Here is an 18,531-nt window from a genome sequence, read left to right on the forward strand (position 1 = left end):
TTTACTGTACAGGTCGTGTGTGGACTGATGGAGGACACAATTCTGACTCAGGCCATGCGGCAGTACAAAGGAACTGGACAGGCACTGACCTACACAGACTCCTGTACCCTCCATTGGGAGCATGAGGGAAGATACCATGCACATATAGGTCAACAGGCATTGCTTTGAAGAATCTTCATACTTGGGCACATGGTGCACCTGTGTACCCATGTGTGGAATACACATAGGGATCATCACTCAGAGAAGAACTGTTTGATCCGATAGCCCAAGAGCAATTGTTATGTGCAGTTACAGATGAGGTGAAGGCAGTCATTTGTGACCAAAAAAACACCTTTTACAGTTTTGGAGGCTGCAGAAATTGCTGATATGTTGAATCAGGGGCTCATGGGGGGCACAAATCCCCAGGGAAGGGAAATCTCCTTGATCCCCATGTTAAGAAGAGGTGGTGTCTGGAAATAAACCTAACTCCAACTATGATTTAAAAAAACCTTAGGGAGCCCTGATTTTAAAACCCCTACCCTAAGAGAAGGCAGGTAGTCTGTCAGCACGATGGGGCTCCCAGTCATGGTCCCACTCCCAGCCCCAGGGAGGGGGGTTGGACAGAGGTAAGATGTTTCAGGAACACTCCAAGATTCCAGTGGGTACTTGAACAAAGGAAGCACTAAGTTACTAAAGGGGCGCACCTTCCCAAACGTCAGAATTTTGTGCAATGTCTCTGTATCCAGCAGTTCTTATTGGAAGTAAAGAACAAATGGCTCATTCAATAGACATGCTAGACAGCAACAGATGCTAACCAACATAACGAAGGGCACTGAAGGGAGCTCCAGAAGAAGCTGCCCCTAATTTATTCATAGATGGAAATAGGCCTGGGCAACACCAGAGAAATCCTTTAACACAAAATAAGGGAGAGCCACAATGTTAGTACCAAATTGTCTCCAGATTTCATGCTCTTGTTTAAACCTATAATTTTTTAATGTGCTAAGAAAAATCAAAATATGTTAAGCAAAATTAAGGTGCACACTGCGTAAGATCTGACTCCAGTGGGCCTCCTGCAGAGAGCATATCAACATTCCTGAAGTCCCCACCAACTTAGATCAGTTGGCCAGACTTCAAGTATGTCCATTTTCCATGCCACCAAACACACAGTTACCTTCAAACGTCTGGTCCTTCACTTACCTGGAAGTGTGCATGATCCTATTTTAGAACTCTGTTTCCAATATAGTGGAAATCAAACAATTAACGTTTGATGGCTCTTTTCTGCATTCTGCAATATGCCCTGTGGTTTAGATCTGCCCTTTACTCTTTTCTGTTTTGTATTTTCAGCACCACCGTGTACCAGCGTTCTACAAACATGCACTGTGCAGCACAGGTCTTCTCCAATATTTAGGGGCAAAACTTCATCAGCTATCATGCCAAAGAAGTGCTACAGCATTACGTAGCCTTCCTTTACTTATTTTGGGAGATAAGCTGATTTGTCAGCACAGCTACCTCAGGATTTCAAGCCATTTATTTTTTGTTAAACTCTGAGAAAGCAGGCTTGGCACACAAGTCAGAGGTTGTAGAGGACATCCTACTGCATCTCACAGCACTCAAATCTTTCAACTCCGTTCACATGCAATGACAGATTGTGTTGGCCCTCCTATTTCCATCACTGCTTCAGGAAGTTGAGGGCAGTCATGTTGCCTTTTTAAATGTTATTTTTGAAAAATAAAACTAAGAACCACCAACCCTCAGACCTGGGACATCAGTTTTCCCTGGGTTACTAAAAAGGAGAGTTAATTTGTTATCTCAGCTGAGGAAGAGAGAAGAACCACATCCTAAGTTAGACCAGCAAGGCTTAAGGTCACACAAGCTTTGTGAGAAGCAGTGGGGAGAAGTAGAGTCTTGTATTGGGCTTCTTTGTCTCCCTCCCCCTGCTTTAACAATTTAAAAGACCAACACTGGCACAGGTATAGTGAACTATTTGGCAAGCTTGCTTGTAAGGAAGGTTTGCAGATGTGGCACATTACTCCCTGAAGAGAGTTACCTGATGGACCCTACAGGAAAAGGGGTTTTAGTGGTTTTCTGTCTAAAAGGAAATGGAAGCTGCAGAGTCAGTTACGGGGTTCCCCTCCTGCCCAGAAGACTACTATGAGACAAGGCCAATAGTCTCTAGGATACAGTTAAAAGGAGAAGTTTTAAAGGGTAAATACGTATAAAATGTAATGATTTACTTCTAGAAATCTGTTTTAAAAGAAAATACCAGTGTGTATATTTTAGTAGTTTTATTTTCATTTTCCCCAACAGGGAACAAAAGGCAAAGAGGTGTTGTGAGATACATCACTCTGTACTTATGGATAAATCAGTTTGTAATGTTATTTTACCACTCTATAAAAATACACATACTAATTTGTGGACTCTAGCTTACCCACTTCATACAAGCCTCAGGAGTGTGAAGGAAGCAAAGTATTTCAGATAATTGTTTTTATGGAGTAAAGAGAACGTTAAATATACATTTTTTTTTGGCAAAAAATTATGGTTGTTTGTGTTCAATAAAACCAGTCTTCAGTAGCCACATTCCAAAAGAATTGAGATTTAAGTGGTAGCTTCCTTTCAGCACGTGCATGTAAAAGCTTTAGCAAAGAACTGCTGCAATGTTAGAGACTAGATGGAAGCCCCTACCCACAGTACAAAACAAGATGTTCATTTAATTTTATTATTTCAGCTTCCCATCCAAACTCTTGTAAACAGATTCCATACCATTTAGGCATCTCTTTGATAAAAGTGTCTACAGTTCTATAAAAAAGTCACATGGTAAGATGAAGATATTTACCCTGTATGTGTTATGCAAGTGCGAAGAGGGACAAAACTTCCAAAGTCTCAAAACACATCCAAGCAACCTACAAAAGACCTGATTCCTTTCTCGTTCTGTCCAATTGTGTTTGTGAAACTCAGTTACGTGCCTCTTCAGAGGCAAATATAAAGTTTATTTTTAAAAATATTTAAGGACACATTATTTTAAGGACCTCCTGGAAAGTTTTTTTTTGTGAAAAACGAAAGTGTTCCCTTGGTGAGAGCAGAGTGCAAAGCTCAGTCTTCAGAGCTTTCTCTATAATCCTTCCCTTAACAGAGTCATGATAAGACAAGGCTCAATACTTCGTGATGAGGAAGATCACATCTGTAACAACAGGTGAACACTGGAAAAAGTTTCATGTTTAATCACAAAACATGGAATAAGCCAAAAAAATATTGTCCCGATATGATCAATATTGTGTCTGCACGGTTCATATGCCAATGGCCTCAAGCACTCTTCTCTCGTTCTCATTGAGATGGTCTGAGAACATTGCATAGCAAGGCTGCTGTGCAAACTGACACAGGAAATCAGTGAGATAGGCCTAGGAGGAAGACGACAAGGAACCAAGTTAATATCATTCAATACATCTATCATTGCTTAACTTGGGGAGTAAAAGATTGCATAACATGAGAAAAGAAAGTGAACGAGCACTAATGCAAAGTGGAGGGGAAGGACCACTGTGCTCAGCAGACAAGACAGGCCATGCTGCATTAGGCTTCAAAGTACATGTCAAACAAGTAGGCCAAGTGCAGCCTCCAGGCCAAATGTGGTTTCAGAGCACTAGCCAAGGTGTAGCCCAGAGACCACAGAGCCAGTCAGATTATTCACTCAAGACTGAGCATTGTGTAGTCTCTGTGATTAGCTCTGCAGTGGAGATAAGTGTTGCTACAATCTGTTCCCTAGATTCAAAGATAGGTCTTTTCTATCAGATTACCCACTCTATCTCCGAGCCAACCCATGACTATTCTCATAGACTCATAGATTCATAGACTCATAGGTCAGAAGGGACCAATCTGATCATCTAGTCTGACCTCCTGCACAAGGCAGGCCACAGAACCCCACCCATCCAATTTTATAACAACCCCTATCCCAGGATCGAGTTATTGAAATCTTCAAAACTGGTTTGAAGACCTCAAGCTGCAGAGAAACCACCAGCAAGCGACCCGTGCCCCACGCTGCAGGGGAAGGCGAAAAACCTCCAGGGCCCCTGCCAATCCGCCCTGGAGGAAAATTCCTTCCCGACCCCAAATATGGCGATCAGCTAAACTCTGAGCATGTGGGCAAGACTCACCAGCCAGCACCCAAGAAGGAATTCTCTGCAGTAACTCAGTTCCCATGCCATCCAACATCTCCCCGCAGATCATTGAGCAGACCTATCTGGTGGTAATCCAAGATCAATTGCCCAAATTAACAATCCTATCATAACATCCCCTCCATATACTTATCAAGCTTTGTCTTAAAGCCAGGAAAGTCTTTTGCCCCCACTACTTCCCTCGGAAGGCTGTTCCAGAACTTCACTCCCCTAATGGTTAGAAACCTTCGTCTAATTTCAAGTCTAAACTTCCTAATATCCAGTTTATACCCATTCGTCCTCATGCCTACATTAGTACTAAACTTAAATAATTCCTCTCCCTCCCTAACGTTAACCCCCCTGATATATTTATATACAGCAAGCATATCCCCCTGCAGCCTTCTTTTGGCCAGGCTAAACAAGCCAAGCTCTTTGAGTCTCCTTTCATAAGGCAGTTTTTCCATTCCTCGGATCATCCTTGTAGCCCGTCTCTGAACCTGTTCCAGTTTGAATTCATCCTTCTTGAACATGGGACACCAGAACTGCACACAGTATTCCAGATGGGGTCTCACCAACGCCTTGTATAACGGTACTAACACCTCCTTATCCTTGCAGGAAATACCCCGCCTGATGCATCCCAAAATCGCATTTGCTTTTTTAACAGCTGTATCACATTGACGACTCATAGTCATCCTGCTATCAACCAGCACCCCAAGGTCCTTCTCCTCCTCCGTCGCTTCCAACTGATGCGCCCCCAACGTATATCCAAAATTCTTATTATTAGTTCCTAAATGCATAACCTTGCACTTTTCACTATTGTATTTCATCCTGTTTCTATTACTCCAGTTTACAAGGTGGTTCAGATCTTCCTGAATAGTATCTCTGTCCTTCTCCGTGTTGGCAATACCCCCCAGCTTCGTGTCATCCGCAAACTTTATTAGCACATTCCCGCTCTTTGTGCCAAGGTCAGTAATAAAAAGGTTAAATAAGATCGGTCCCAAAACCGATCCTTGAGGGACTCCACTAGTGACCTCCTTCCAGCCTGACAATTCACCTTTCAATACGACCCTCTGGAGTCTCCCCTTTAACCAGTTCCTTATCCAACTTACAACTTTCATATTTATTCCCATCTTTTCCAATTTGACTAACAGTTCCCCGTGCGGAACCGTGTCGAACGCCTTACTGAAATCTAGGTAAATTATATCTACCGCATTTCCTTTATCTAAGTAATCCGTCACCTTCTCAAAGAAGGAGATCAGATTGGTTTGGCACGATCTACCTTTAGTAAATCCGTGTTGCAATTCGTCCCAATTACCATTGACCTCTATGTCCTTGACTACTTTCTCCCTTAAAATTTTTTCCAAGACCTTGCATACTACAGACGTCAAGCTAACAGGCCTATAATTACCCGGATCACTTTTATTCCCTTTCTTAAAAATAGGAACTACGTTAGCAATCCTCCAATCATACGGCACAACCCCCGAGTTTACCGATTGCTTAAAAATTTTCGCTAACGGGCTCGCAATTTCACGCGCCAGTTCCTTTAATATCCTCGGATGGAGATTGTCCGGGCCCTCCGACTTCGTCCCATCGAGCTGTTCAAGTACGGCCTCTACCTCAGTTGCGGTAATATCCACTTCCATATCCACATTCCCGTTTATCATCCCTCCATCATCCCAAGGTTCACTAGTCTTATTAAAAACTGAAGCAAAGTACTTGTTTAGATGTTGGGCCATGCCTAGGTTATCCTTGATCTCCATTCCATCCTCAGTGTATAGCGGCCCCACTTCTTCTTTCTTTGTTTTCTTCTTATTTATGTGGCTGTAGAACCTTTTACTATTGGTTTTGATTCCCTTTGCAAGGTCCAGTTCAATGCGGCTTTTAGCCTTCCTCACTTTATCCCTACATGTTCTGACCTCACCAAGTATTTTGTCACATCTAGTTCTAAAAGTCACAAATGACAAAGCTTCCATCTTTTCCCGACAGACTATTTCACAACTTAATATACCTCAGTCCAGAAGTTTTCCTCTTAAATACTTGCCTAGTTTCCCCTTAATGAAAATTGTGTGAAGTGAGGAGAAAGCAGGCTGATGCAAAGGACTAAGGAATAGGGGGAGGGAACATGGTGAAAGAGAGTTACAAGAGGAGACTGAGGATTAGAAAAAAGCAGAGGGGAAGAGGAAAATAGCTGGAAGGGGAAATGCAGTGGATACAGGACCTGGTGGGGGGGCACAGAAGAGGAGGGGGACAGGATAAGGGTAGATAGGAGCACAGAGACAGTGTTGGAGGGGATGCAGGGGCGGAAAAGTACACTCCTCTATAGAACCTGGAGGAACCTGGGGCTCCTCAATCTAGACTTTTCTTTGCTCATGGCAAATAGTTGTGAAACCCACTGGCCAAGTGTGTGTCATCCTCCTGTCATGGCAGGTCCACACAGAGGATGGCAGCACACTACTGCTATCAGTTACTCCATTAGCCAGAGTTTCTATGGTATGGATCTAAAGGTCAAAACCCTGCTAATGATTCAAGTGGGGATCAATACAGTTCCATGTGATGGAATTTGTTGTATCTTTTTCAATTTAGAAATTGCCTCCAAAAATCATTAAAAGAATGTTAAGGTTGAAAAGTCACACACTCAAAAGTCAGGAAATGCCAGAATTAAGGATTCCAATGCAATCTCATTCCCCTTGTGCTTCTGCAGAAATCTCAATGTTAAATTCTCTGACCTTTTTTTTCGAAGTTGACGTGCCCGTGTTGAGAGCTGCACATACTAGAACAAGAGTGGGCAAACTACAGCCTGCAAGCTGGATCCAGCCTGTGAGATTGCCACCTCCAGGGCGCTGTGGGCCCCCAAAGCCGCTCCAGGTAAATGGCACCGTGCCAGAGCCCACACCCCAAACCCCTGCCGCAGCCTTCCTGCACCCCAACCCCCAGCCCTGAGCTCCTTCCTGCATCCCTACTGCACCTCAACCCCTCTGTCCTGAGCTTCCTGCCACACCCTGCACCCCAACTCCCTGCCGAGCCCCCTGCACCTCAACCCACTGCTGCACCCCAACCTCCTACCCTGAGCCCCCTCCCTCATTCTGCATCCCAACCCACAGCCATGAGCCCCCTCGTACAGCCCACAGCCCTCCTGCAACCCAACCCCTTGCCCTGAGCCCCTTCCTGAACACCGCACACCCCCCCGCCTCAGTCATACATTCATGGCCCTGCATGCAACTTCCTCACCTAGATGTGGCCCTCGGGCCAAAAAATTTGCCCATTCCCTGTACTAGAACTTTTTTTTTTTTTTAAAACTAGGAAATTACACAGAAATGAACCATAAAAAAAGAATGTTGAGACAAAGTCAAGCACTAAATATTCATGAAATGCCTGAAACTTAGTTGCCTGTATAGCTTTAATTTTGACCCCTTTCATGTATACATTTTGACAAGTTAACACAGTTGTGTAATATTTTTTTCACGGGAACTCAGCATCATTCAGTGCACAGGATGGAGGATGCCCAGAGAATGATACAGTTGTTCAACATCCTTTCATTCTCTTTGTTCAACATAAAGCCCCATGTCTTACTTATACCAAAGCAGCAAAGAATCCTGTGGCACCTTATAGACTAACAGACGCTTTGGAGCATGAGCTTTCGTGGGTGAATACCCAGTTCGTCAGATGCATGTAGTGGAAATTTCCAGGAGCAGGTATATGTATATATGCAAGCAAGCTAGAGATAACGAGGTTTTATATATATAAATTTCCACTACATGCATCTGACGAAGTGAGTATTCACCCATGAAAGCTCATGTTCCAAAACGTCTGTTAGTCTATATGGTGCCACATGATTCTTTGCTGCTTTTACAGATCCAGTCTAACACGGCTACCCCTCTGATACTTACTTATGCCAGAACATCCAAACACTGCACTAATTAAGGAAACCTAGCCTTTTCTGGTAATAAAGATGAAATATCACAGACTCGAATCTCTCCTGTCTTCCATGAGTAGGGCCCTACCAAATTCATGGTTCATTTTGGTAAATTTCACAGTCATAGGATTTTAAAAATAATAAATCTGAGATTTCATGGTGTTATAATTGTAGGGGTCCTGACCCAAAAAAGAGCAAGGGGGGGGGTCACAAAGTTATTGCTGGGGGATTGGGGTACTGCTACCCTTACTTCTGTGTTATTGTGGCAGCACTGCCTTCAGAGTTGGGCACAGAAAAAGGTGGCTACTGGCTGAGAGCCCAGCTCTGAAGGCAAAGCCGCCGCCAGTAGCAGTGCAGAAGTAACTTGGAATGGTATGGTATTGCCACCCTTACTTCTGCGCTGCTGCCTGCAAAGCTGGGCCCTCAGTCAGCAGCCACCACTCTCTGGATGCCCAGCTCTGAAGGCAGCAGCGCAGAAGTAAAGGTGGCATGGTATATGTTATTGCCGCCCTTATTTCTGCACTGCTGCTGGTGGGGTGCTGCCTTTAGAGCTTGCCGCCCAGCTCTGAAGGCAGTACAGAAGTAAGGGTGGCAATACCGCAACTCCCCCTCAAATAACCTTGCAATCTCCCTGCAACTCCCTTTTGGGTCAGGATCCCCAGTTTGAGAAACGCTGGTCTTCCCTGTGAAATCTGTATAGTATAGGGTACAAGCACTCAAAAGAGCAGATTTCATGGGGGAGACCAGATTTCATGGTCCATGATGCATTTTTCATGGCTATGAATTTGGTAGGGCCCTATCCATGAGTTTTTGAAGATAACTGCTGATGGATCATATATCTCCTCAATCAGCTCCTTGAGTATTTAGGATGAATTTCATCATGTCCTGCTGACTCTAACATAAGAACAGCCACACTGGGTCAGACCAAAGGTCCATTTAGCCCAGTATTCGGTCTTCTGACAGTGGCCAATACCAGGTGCTTCAGAGGGAATGAACAGAATAGGTAATCATCAAGTGATCTATTCCCTGTCATTCATTCCCAGTTTCTGGCAAACAGAGGCTAGGGACAACATCCCTGCCCATCCTGGCTAATAGCCATTGATGGACCTATCCTCCATGAATTTATCTAGTTCTTTTTTGAACCCTGTTATAATCTTGGCCTTCACAACATCCTCTGGCAAAGAGTTCCACAGGTTGATTGTGCGTTGTGTGAAGAAATACTTCCTTTTGTTTGTTTTAAATCTCCTGCCTACTAATTTCATTTGGTGACCCCTACTACTTGTGTTCCGAGGAGTAAATAACATGTCCTTATTTACTTTCTTCACACCGTTCATGTTTATAGACCTTCATCATATCTCCCCTTAGTTGTCTCTTTTCCAAGCTGAAAAATCAGTTTTATTAATCTATCCTCATATGGAAGCCATTCCATATCCCTATGCATTTTTGTTGCACTTTTCTATACTTTTTACAATTCCAATATCTCTTCTTTGAGATGGGGCAACCACATTTGCAGGCAGTATTCAAAATGTGGGTGTACCATGGATTTATATATAGTCTGACAAAGTTCCTCCCTTACCTTGGTGAGTCTTGCACTTATTGGCAGATTTGCTCACCTCAGTGATCTTCCTCACAGTGTGCATCAATTTCTCCTGTGTCTGATCAGGAGTTGGGAGGTTTGGGGGGAACCCAGGCCCGCCCTCTACTCTGGGTTCCAGCCCAGGGCCCTGTGGATTGCAGCTGTCTATAGTACCTCCTGTAACAGCTGCATGACAGCTACAACTCCCTGGGCTACGTCCCCATGGCCTCCTCCAAACACCTTCTTTATCCTCACCACAGGACCTTCCTCCTGGTGTCTGATAATGCTTGTACTTCTTAGTCCTCCAGCAGCACACCCTCTCACTCTCAGCTCCTTGCCCCTCTTGCTCCCAGCTCTTCACACGCACTTCCTGTCCTCTGGCTCCCCGCTTCCTGACTGGAGTGAGCTCCTTTTTAAACCCAGGTGCCCTGATTAGCTTGCCTTTATTGGCTGCAGGTGATCTATTCAGCCTGTCTGCCTTAATTGATTCTAGCAGGTTCCTGATTACTCTAGTGCAGCCCCTGCTCTGGTCACTCAGGGAACAGAAAACTACTCATCCAGTGACCAGTATATTTTCCCTCTACCAGACTCCTGTACCCCACTGGTTTAGATCTGTCACAATAGGCAATATGATATTTTCTGTCTTGACTTGAAGACATATAACTAAATAATTTTTAACTTGTTCTTTTCCTATTTTAGCCTCAAAGCCTATCTAATTTTCACTGGTGTTTGATTGGATCACTTCTAATCTTCTTGGTGAAAACCAAAAAGGGCATCAAGCACTTCTGCCATTTCTAAATTTTCTGTTATTTCTTCTCCTCCTCCCTCATTGATCCTACCCTCTCTGTGGTCTTCCTCTTGTTTATCATGTATTTGTGGAATGTTTGCTGTTACCCTTTCTTTCTCTAGCTAGTTTAATCTCATTTTGTGCCATGGCCTTTCTCAGTCTGTCCTATATACTTGTGTTTTTTTATAGTCATCCTAAGTAATTTGACATAGTTTTAACTTTTTGTAGAACTCTAAGTTTCAGATAATTGAAAATCTCCTGGTTAAGCCAGGGTGGTCTCTTGCCATACTTCTTATCTTTCCTATGCAGTGGGATAGTTTGCTTTTGTACCCTTAATCTCTTTGAAAGAGTTGTCAACTCTCTCCCATTGTTTTCCCCCTTAGGCTTGCTTCCCATGGGATCTTACCCACCAGCTCCCTGAGTTTGCAAAGTATGTATTCTTGAAATCCATTTTCTTTATTCTGCTGTTTTCCCTCCTTCCATTCCTTAGAATCATGAATTCTATCATTTCATGATCATTTTCACCCAAGCTGCCTTCCACTTTCAAATTATGAACCAGTTCCTCCCTATTTGTCAAAATCAAATTGAGATCAGCCTCTCCCCTAGTTGCATTCTCCAGCTTCTGAAATAAAAGACTGTTTCCAGTGCATTCCAAGAACTTGTTGGATAATCTGTGCCCTGATGTATTATTTTCCCAAGAGATGTCTAGGTAGTTGAAGTCCCTCATCAATACCAAGTCTTGTACTATGGATGATTTTGTTAGTTATTTTAAAAAAAAGTTGCATGCACCTCTTCTTCTTTGCTAGGTGATCTATAGTAGACCTCTACTATGACATTCCTTTAAAAAAAAATCTTTTATCCTTACTCATAGACTTCCAACAGGTATGTCTGCTATTTCCATCTCAACTTCAAATGTACTTTAAAAATTCTCTGGGTGACTGGGGGGGTGAGTCTATGGGTGCCTTTACTGGGCATAAAGTCTTACACCTCTGTTCCTGGTAAACTGGTTGAAATGATAATTAAAAATAGAATAAAACATTTGGAATATCATGCTATGATAGGGTCTAATCAGCACAGTTTCTGCAAAGGAAGATTGTGCCTCACAAATTTATTAGAATTCTCGAAACATGTCAATAGATTAATGGATAAAAGAGAACTAGTTGACAGGAGGAACAGAGATTTGATAATAGAGGAAGACTCTCCAATCTAGAAGACAAAGGTTTAACTAAATTCAATAGCTGGAAGTTGAAGCTGGACAAATTCAGACTAGAAATAAGGAACAAATCTTTAACAGTGAGGGTAATTATCCACTGAAACAACTGACCCAGGGTTGTGGTCAGACCTTAATTTGTGCCGGGACTCAGCCATGGCACCTCTTCTGGTGGCGTGCAAGGCATAACCTCACATGTACAATGCTTGCGAGGTCATGCTGTGCGGAAAACACCATCTTTATTGCTTGAGACCAGGGATCTTTATATTTTTTTTAAAAAAACAAATTAAACACTGGTTGCAGTGAATTCTCCATTACTAAAAACTTTTTCAAAAAGCCATACTGTAGTTCAAACAGGAATTAATTCAGGGAAGTCCTGTGGCCTGTGTTATACAAGTCAGACTAGATGATCACAAAGGACCCTTTGTACTTTAGAATCTATGAATCAGTTTATTTAAACTTTTGACAGGTCTTTGATAAGGTCCATCCTAACAGGCTATTAAAGAATCTAAGCAGTCAGGGTAAGAGTCAATTGTCATGAACCAAACACAAATGTTAACAGCCGAATGCCTCAAAGTTCCACAGTAGGCCCAATGTTTAATATATCAAACTAGGAAAGGGGGAGGGCACAGTGAGCTGGCAGAATTTTCAGATGACAGTTATTTAGGATAATTAAGTCAGAGAAAGCTGAGGAGCTACAGAGAGACCTAACCAAGCTTCAGAGACACAAACTATGCCAGAATTAATGTTGCACACGCAGCCCTGATTCTAGCATTTGTTTTTTAACCTGAGCACTTGACTTTGCAAACTTAGCAACACTTTTAACATAGGTTTTAAATCCACACTACTGGTGGGTTTTTTTTTTTTTTTTTAGGATTCTGTTATCCTCCAGACTTCTTGCAAGTTAGTTGCTGGCCGTTGGAATCTTGGCAAATTGCCAGTTTAGTACTCGTAATACCATACACACCAGCTTTACATTTCATCTATTTGTTCCAAAAATCTTAACCAATTATTGAAAACTCTCAGAATCCACTAGCACAGACACTTGGTCCTATATGCTACAAGGTTTATCCACTCAAATCCAATTTCTATCTTTCACATAAAAAAAAATACATTTCTAAGTCATAAGTCATTCCTGCAGCAGAGATAAGTCATAGAAAGCACCTCTTCTTCCTAGCTTGTTGCTTTGATCGCGTCACCCCTCTGAATCCCTCCACTGACTCCCCCTTCTCTACTGCATCAAACGTAAACTGCTGGTCTTCACTTTCAGGGATTTTATCTCCATCCTCCTTATCTCTCAATTGCAATCAAGCTGATTGTTTGCTTCCAGATGGTTCAGGATGCCAGCCTCCATGGCCCACTGGTTAAATTTGGTGTTTTATTTCAGGCTGCCTTCTCACCTGTGAGGCACTCCCCATAAACATCTGCAAAGCTACCTCAGCCTCCTTCAAAACCCTCCTAAAAAGTCTCCTTTGCCCTGATGACAAAAAAAAATTAAGTTATGCTGTTGATGTGCTGAGACCACTGCCAACCAGGCTGACCATTATTTCCTTGTGCTCCCCTGTCTGTCTGTATCCATCTGTTGTCTCTGGTCTTATACTGGAAAGACTTTGGGGCAGGGGCTGTCTTTTTGTTCTGTTTGCACAGGGGTTCTGGGTCCCTGCCTGGATGCTACAGTAATACAAATAACAGTAATAATATGCATCCTCTGGCACTTCCAGAGCAATTCCAGTGAACTGAATAAAAATACAGAAAAGTACTCTCCTTTTAGTGCTCAGGGGGCTCTGTATTTTGTTACAGATACTATATAAGAAAGTAAAATATAATGAATAACTAGAATAAATAGGCAATAGGAATCAGACTGCAAAACTCATTCTAATACATCACCTGTAGATCTATTTGATAAAGGGGGTCCTTTAATGCATCTGGATCATCCTCTTCATCATCATCATAGTAATCCTCATCTGGCAACACAAAAGCACAGGTGTTTATAGTGAAGGACAAGCTGGCTATTATTTCAGGATGCATCTCACTAGGCCCCTAACTCCAGGAGATCTGCAGATTTTAACAGGGAAGTGTCATTCTGGATAAAAATTCCATTTAAAAGAAACTAGCAACTTTTATTTTAAATGGGCTGAGGGCAGTGAAGAATGGCAGGATAAGGAGGGCCAGGAGCCTTTAGTCACTCACAGCTGAGACAAGAGTCCAAGTAGCACAACACAGGTGTTGGTCATTCCTTATATGTACAAACATGTGCACACATTAGTGATCTTGTACTTTGGCATGAAATTAATTGCTCCATACTGAGATACCCGTGGCTTACCACCTCAGTACTGGACACAAATACATCCTTTATTAGGTACATTTCATACATTAGTCAGATAGGAAACACTTCCATTGAATATTGAGAAAAGGCTCTCTCTCACTGAGACATGGTAAGGTTGCAGAAAGTCTTCCTTGGGCTACAAAAGAATCTGGATAAGTTTCCCTCTCATTAAAGCTACCTACATGAATGTCTTGCCATGTTATCTGCAGCAGAGCCAATGCATCATGATAGATTTCAGTCTCCTATGCTTCTGCCAGTGCAGTGAAACAATTCATTTAAGTTGCCTTGGCTGTACCAAGCAAGATTCTCTCTTCAAATTATACATCCACCTTTTCTCCTTAACCCTCCAGATCATATACCCACAGCTCCCTTTCCCTTTAAATACCTATCACTTCAGGATCACACACAACTTCTTCCTACAAGAACACAGGACTTAGTTGGGAAATTTGGGTTCTATTCAGTTCTGAGACTCTCATTTTGTGACTTCACCTCTGAGCCTCAGTTTTCCCATTTGTAAACCATATTTATACCTACCTCATGACAGTGTTGTGAAGCCGAATTAGTACTTGAGACTCACTGAGGCCTGGTCTACACTAGAAAATTAGGTCAGCAAAACTACATTGCTCAGAGATGTGAAAAATCCACACTCGAGTGGTGCAGTTAAGCTGACCAAAGTCCTCAGGTAGACAGCACTATGTTGATAGAAGAATGCTTTTGTTGACCTCGTTACAGCCTCTTGGGGTGGCAGATTACCTATGTTGATGGGAGAATCCCTTCTCTCAGCATAGGTAGTGTCTATGCTGCAACAGTGCAGTGGCACAGCTATGCTGCTGTAGCATTTTAAGTGTAGACAAACCCTGAGCCTCAAAAGATGCTCTGTTGTTTGATATCTTCTAGCCTATGAACATACAGTCTCTGTTCCAGGATGCATTTTTTGCTCTTCTCTTTCTACCGTGTCTTCCATTCCAGGTTATTTCCCTGCCCTCCATACTATATACTGAGCAGACATCAAGAGAAATGTAACTTTCAGAGCTGCATGTTCTTTTGAACAGTGAATGTAACTGTTCTGCTTACCGTACTTGTTTGTGGCAAGAATATCTGATAAAAGTTGTCCAGCTAAACCTTCATCTTCATCCTCATCATCTTCCCGATCTTCCCACATATCATTGGAGTCCTCTGTTGATGAAAAAAAGCATCTTAAAGCCACATAGAAAACACCAGTTCAAGACAGATAAACATTACCCACAGAATATGCAGTCCCTCATTAAACAGCACAGGAGCAGAAATGAATTATGCCCATGTGTACAGATCAGGGAAGCCAGCGTATTGGCATGCTTATATCTTTAAAGCCAATAGATAGAATCCAGACATAAATAGGGCCCTACCAAATTCTTGGCCGCGAAAAACGTGTCATGGACTGTGAAATCTGGTCTCCACCCATCAAATCTGGTCTTTTGTGTGCTTTTACTCTATACTTCATGGATTTCACAGGGGAGATAAGTGTTTCTCAAATTGGGGTTCTGATCCAAAAGGGAATTGTGGGTGGGTGTATGTGTCACAAGGTTATTGGAGGGGTGTGTTTGTTTGCGGTATTGCCACCCTTATTTCTGCGCTGCCTTCAGAGCTGGGCGGCTGGAGAGTGCTGGCTGCTGACTGAGGGCCCAGCTCTGCAGGCAACAGCATAGAAGTAGAGGTGGCAATACCATACCATGCCATTCTTCTGTGCTGCTTTTGGCGGAGGCTCTGCCTTCAGAGTTGGGATCCTGGCCAGCAGCTGCTTCTCTCCAGCTGCACAGCTAGCTCTAAAGGCAGCACTGCTACCAGCAGCCGCTTAGAAGTAAGGGCAGCAGTACTGCAACACCGCCCCTCCCCCCACAACCTTGTGACCTCCTGCCTGTGATGCTCTGTGCCTCAGGGGGAACACACTGCACCCCATGTTCATCTTTATAAAATGATTGTGTGGTATCTAATGCAAAGTTTGTCATGTCGAGTGTCTTCAGAAGGCTCATGATGCACAGAGCATTGTTGTTACAGTAATGTTATAGGCTGTAATTTCATGTATATAGTTATGAGGCTGAAAATGTGTCCTCATGGCTTAAAACAAGCCCAGGCAAAACTCTCCAGGAGCAGAGGGCAGTTCACACCTCATCAGGGCATGTGTGGGACAAACCCAGCCCAGCCTCACAGGAACAAAGGACACTGGCCTAGGCAGCAACAAAGGATCTATTGGACTCTTGAGTGAGTCACCTCCCTTCCCTTGGTCAGTTTGGGACTACAATGAGGTAACGCTCACCTGACTCTGAAGGGGGAGGGGGGCAAAGCCAAGAGGGAAGAAAGAATATGATAAAAGGGAGAGACCTTTGCTATGCTCTTCCTCTCTTTTCCACCTCCATCTACAGATATCACCACCAAGCGACTGAAACGCTGATCAAAGGGGAAAGCCTGGCTGAAGGGCAAACAGCCAGCCTGTGGTGAGAAGCATCTAAGTTTGTAAGGGCACTGAAAGCGTTAAGATCAGCTTAGAATGTGTTTTGCTTTTATTTCATTTGCCCAAATCCGACTTGTTAGGCTTTGACTTATCACTTAAAATCTATCCTTTATAGTTAATAAATTTGTTTGTTTATTCTACCTGAAGCAGTGCGTTTGGTTTGAAGCATGTCAGAGACTCCCCTTGGGATAACAAGCCTGGTACATATTAATTTCTTTGTTAAATTGACAAACTTTCACCAGCTTGCAACGTCCAGCGGGCATAACTAGGCACTGCAAGACAGAGGTTCCTAGGGTTGTGTCTGGGACTGGAGGTATTGGCTAGTGTCATTTGGTTGCACAATCCAAGCAGCAGCTGGCCAAAAGTGCTCAGTCACATTGCTGGGAGCAGCTTACATGCCAGAGGCTGTGTGAGAACAGCCTGGGAGCGGGGATTCTCACAGCAGAGCAGGGTAAGGCTGGCTCCCAGAGTCAAGGATTGACGTGACCTAGCAGATCACTGGTCCAGATAACACCAGGGAAATGTCAGGACTCCCCCCTGCCCCAAACTCCTTTTTGGGTCAAGACTCCTGGAATTATCACACTGAAATTTCAGATTTAAATAGCTCAAAACATGAAATTTATGATTTTTAAATCCTATGACCATAAAATTGACCAAAATAGATCATGAATTTAGTAGGGCCCTAATTATAAATATAAATGCCTGAAAGAAAGTCAGACCATAGAGAACATAAGAATGGCCATACTGGGTCTGACCAAAGGTCCATTGAGCCCAGTATCCTGTCTACTGACCGTGACTGATGCCAGGTGTCCCAGAGGGAGTGAACCTAACAGGTAATGATCAAGTGATCTCTCTCCTACCATCCATCTACATCCTCTGACAAACAGAGCTTAGGGACACCCATTCTGGCTAATAGCCATTAATGGCCTTAACCTCCATGAATTTATCTAGTTCTCTTTTAAACACTGTTATAGTCCTAGCCTTCACAACCACTTCAGGCAAGGAGTTCCACAGGTTGACTGTGCGCTGTATGAAGAAGAACTTCCTTTTGTTTGTTTTAAACCTGCTGCCCATTAATTTCATTTGGTGGCCTCTAGTTCTTGTATTATGGGAACAAGTAAATAACTTCCTTATTCACTTTCTCCACACCACTCATGATTTTATATACCTCTATCATATCCCCCCTTAATCTCCCCTTTTCCAAGCTGAAAAGTCCTAGCCTCTTTAATCTCTCCTCATATGAGACCTGTTCCAAACCCCTAATCATTTTAGTTGCCCTTCTCTGAACCTTTTCATAATTTAGAGAGTTAGGGAGGGAAACCTCTACTCCGATGGGGGAGGATAACAATCTGCACATAAAAACCTTTTGGAGAGTCCCTAGCAGGTGCATGTGCAGGAATTTAAATCTGACCACTTCTGGAGGGGCATGTTAGACACACAAAAATGAAAGGCTCGCGTGACCCCAACCCCAAGGTTTCTCAGGACGCCCAGCAGTGAGGAGGCAGCAGCTCCCCCCTGGCAGCAGCATTCTCCATGTCCCTGCAACCAGGGAGGGAGGAAGCCACAGGGTGGCTGTTTGAGCTCCTCCTCTACCCAACTCTATAGCTACCACGTCTCCTTCCCTGCTGCTGGAGTCCCACTGCTGCTGCTTGCTTTGCAGACTGCCCGTGGAGGTGAGTTGGGGAGTGGCGGCAGAGGCAATGTGTAGGACTCCAGCAGCAAGGAAGGAGAAGCAGCAGCTCTAGGGGTGGGGAGAGGAGCAGCTCAGCTGGCAGCCAGCCGCCCTGTTGCTTCCTCCTTCCCCAAGTTGCAGGGACATACAGATTATGAGGGGGGCAGGTCCCTGCTTGTCCCCACCTTGTGCACACCTCTGGTCCCTAGGCATTGCCAGTCAGGTTGGCCCCTAGCATTAATGGCTTTAAATCTGAAGTGCAATCCTCTGAATTAAGGAAATGTGAGAATGCCTCTTTTCCTGTTTCTTTCTAGGGTGGTCCTGTTCAGGGGTCCTCCTTCCTGTTCTTACTCCTACTCTCCTTGATATGAGGAGCAGCGGACAGAAGCAGAAACACAGGTCTGGAGTGATACCCATTAGGAGCATTCAGCACCC

The 18,531-nt window shown here is 43.6% G+C and overlaps 1 protein-coding gene across 3 annotated transcripts in view; it reads right to left on the reverse strand.

Moving 5' to 3' along the window:
- Positions 1-2,679: 2,679 nt before the first annotated feature.
- The window catches only part of IPO9 (importin 9), a 178,625-nt gene continuing 162,773 nt past the window's right edge, over positions 2,680-18,531 (reverse strand). For all 3 annotated transcript variants that reach the window (XM_030561056.1, XM_030561057.1, XM_030561058.1), the window contains 3 exons: positions 15,011-15,112; positions 13,498-13,574; positions 2,680-3,374 (listed from right to left, as the gene is read on the reverse strand). In XM_030561056.1, coding sequence (XP_030416916.1) covers positions 3,264-3,374; positions 13,498-13,574; positions 15,011-15,112 — 290 coding nt within the window. In that variant the 3' untranslated portion in view covers positions 2,680-3,263. The remainder of the gene's footprint in view (positions 3,375-13,497; positions 13,575-15,010; positions 15,113-18,531) is intronic.

The sequence above is a fragment of the Gopherus evgoodei genome, chromosome 4 (genome assembly GCF_007399415.2).
Source record: "Gopherus evgoodei ecotype Sinaloan lineage chromosome 4, rGopEvg1_v1.p, whole genome shotgun sequence".
Classification (NCBI taxonomy): Eukaryota; Metazoa; Chordata; order Testudines; family Testudinidae; genus Gopherus; species Gopherus evgoodei.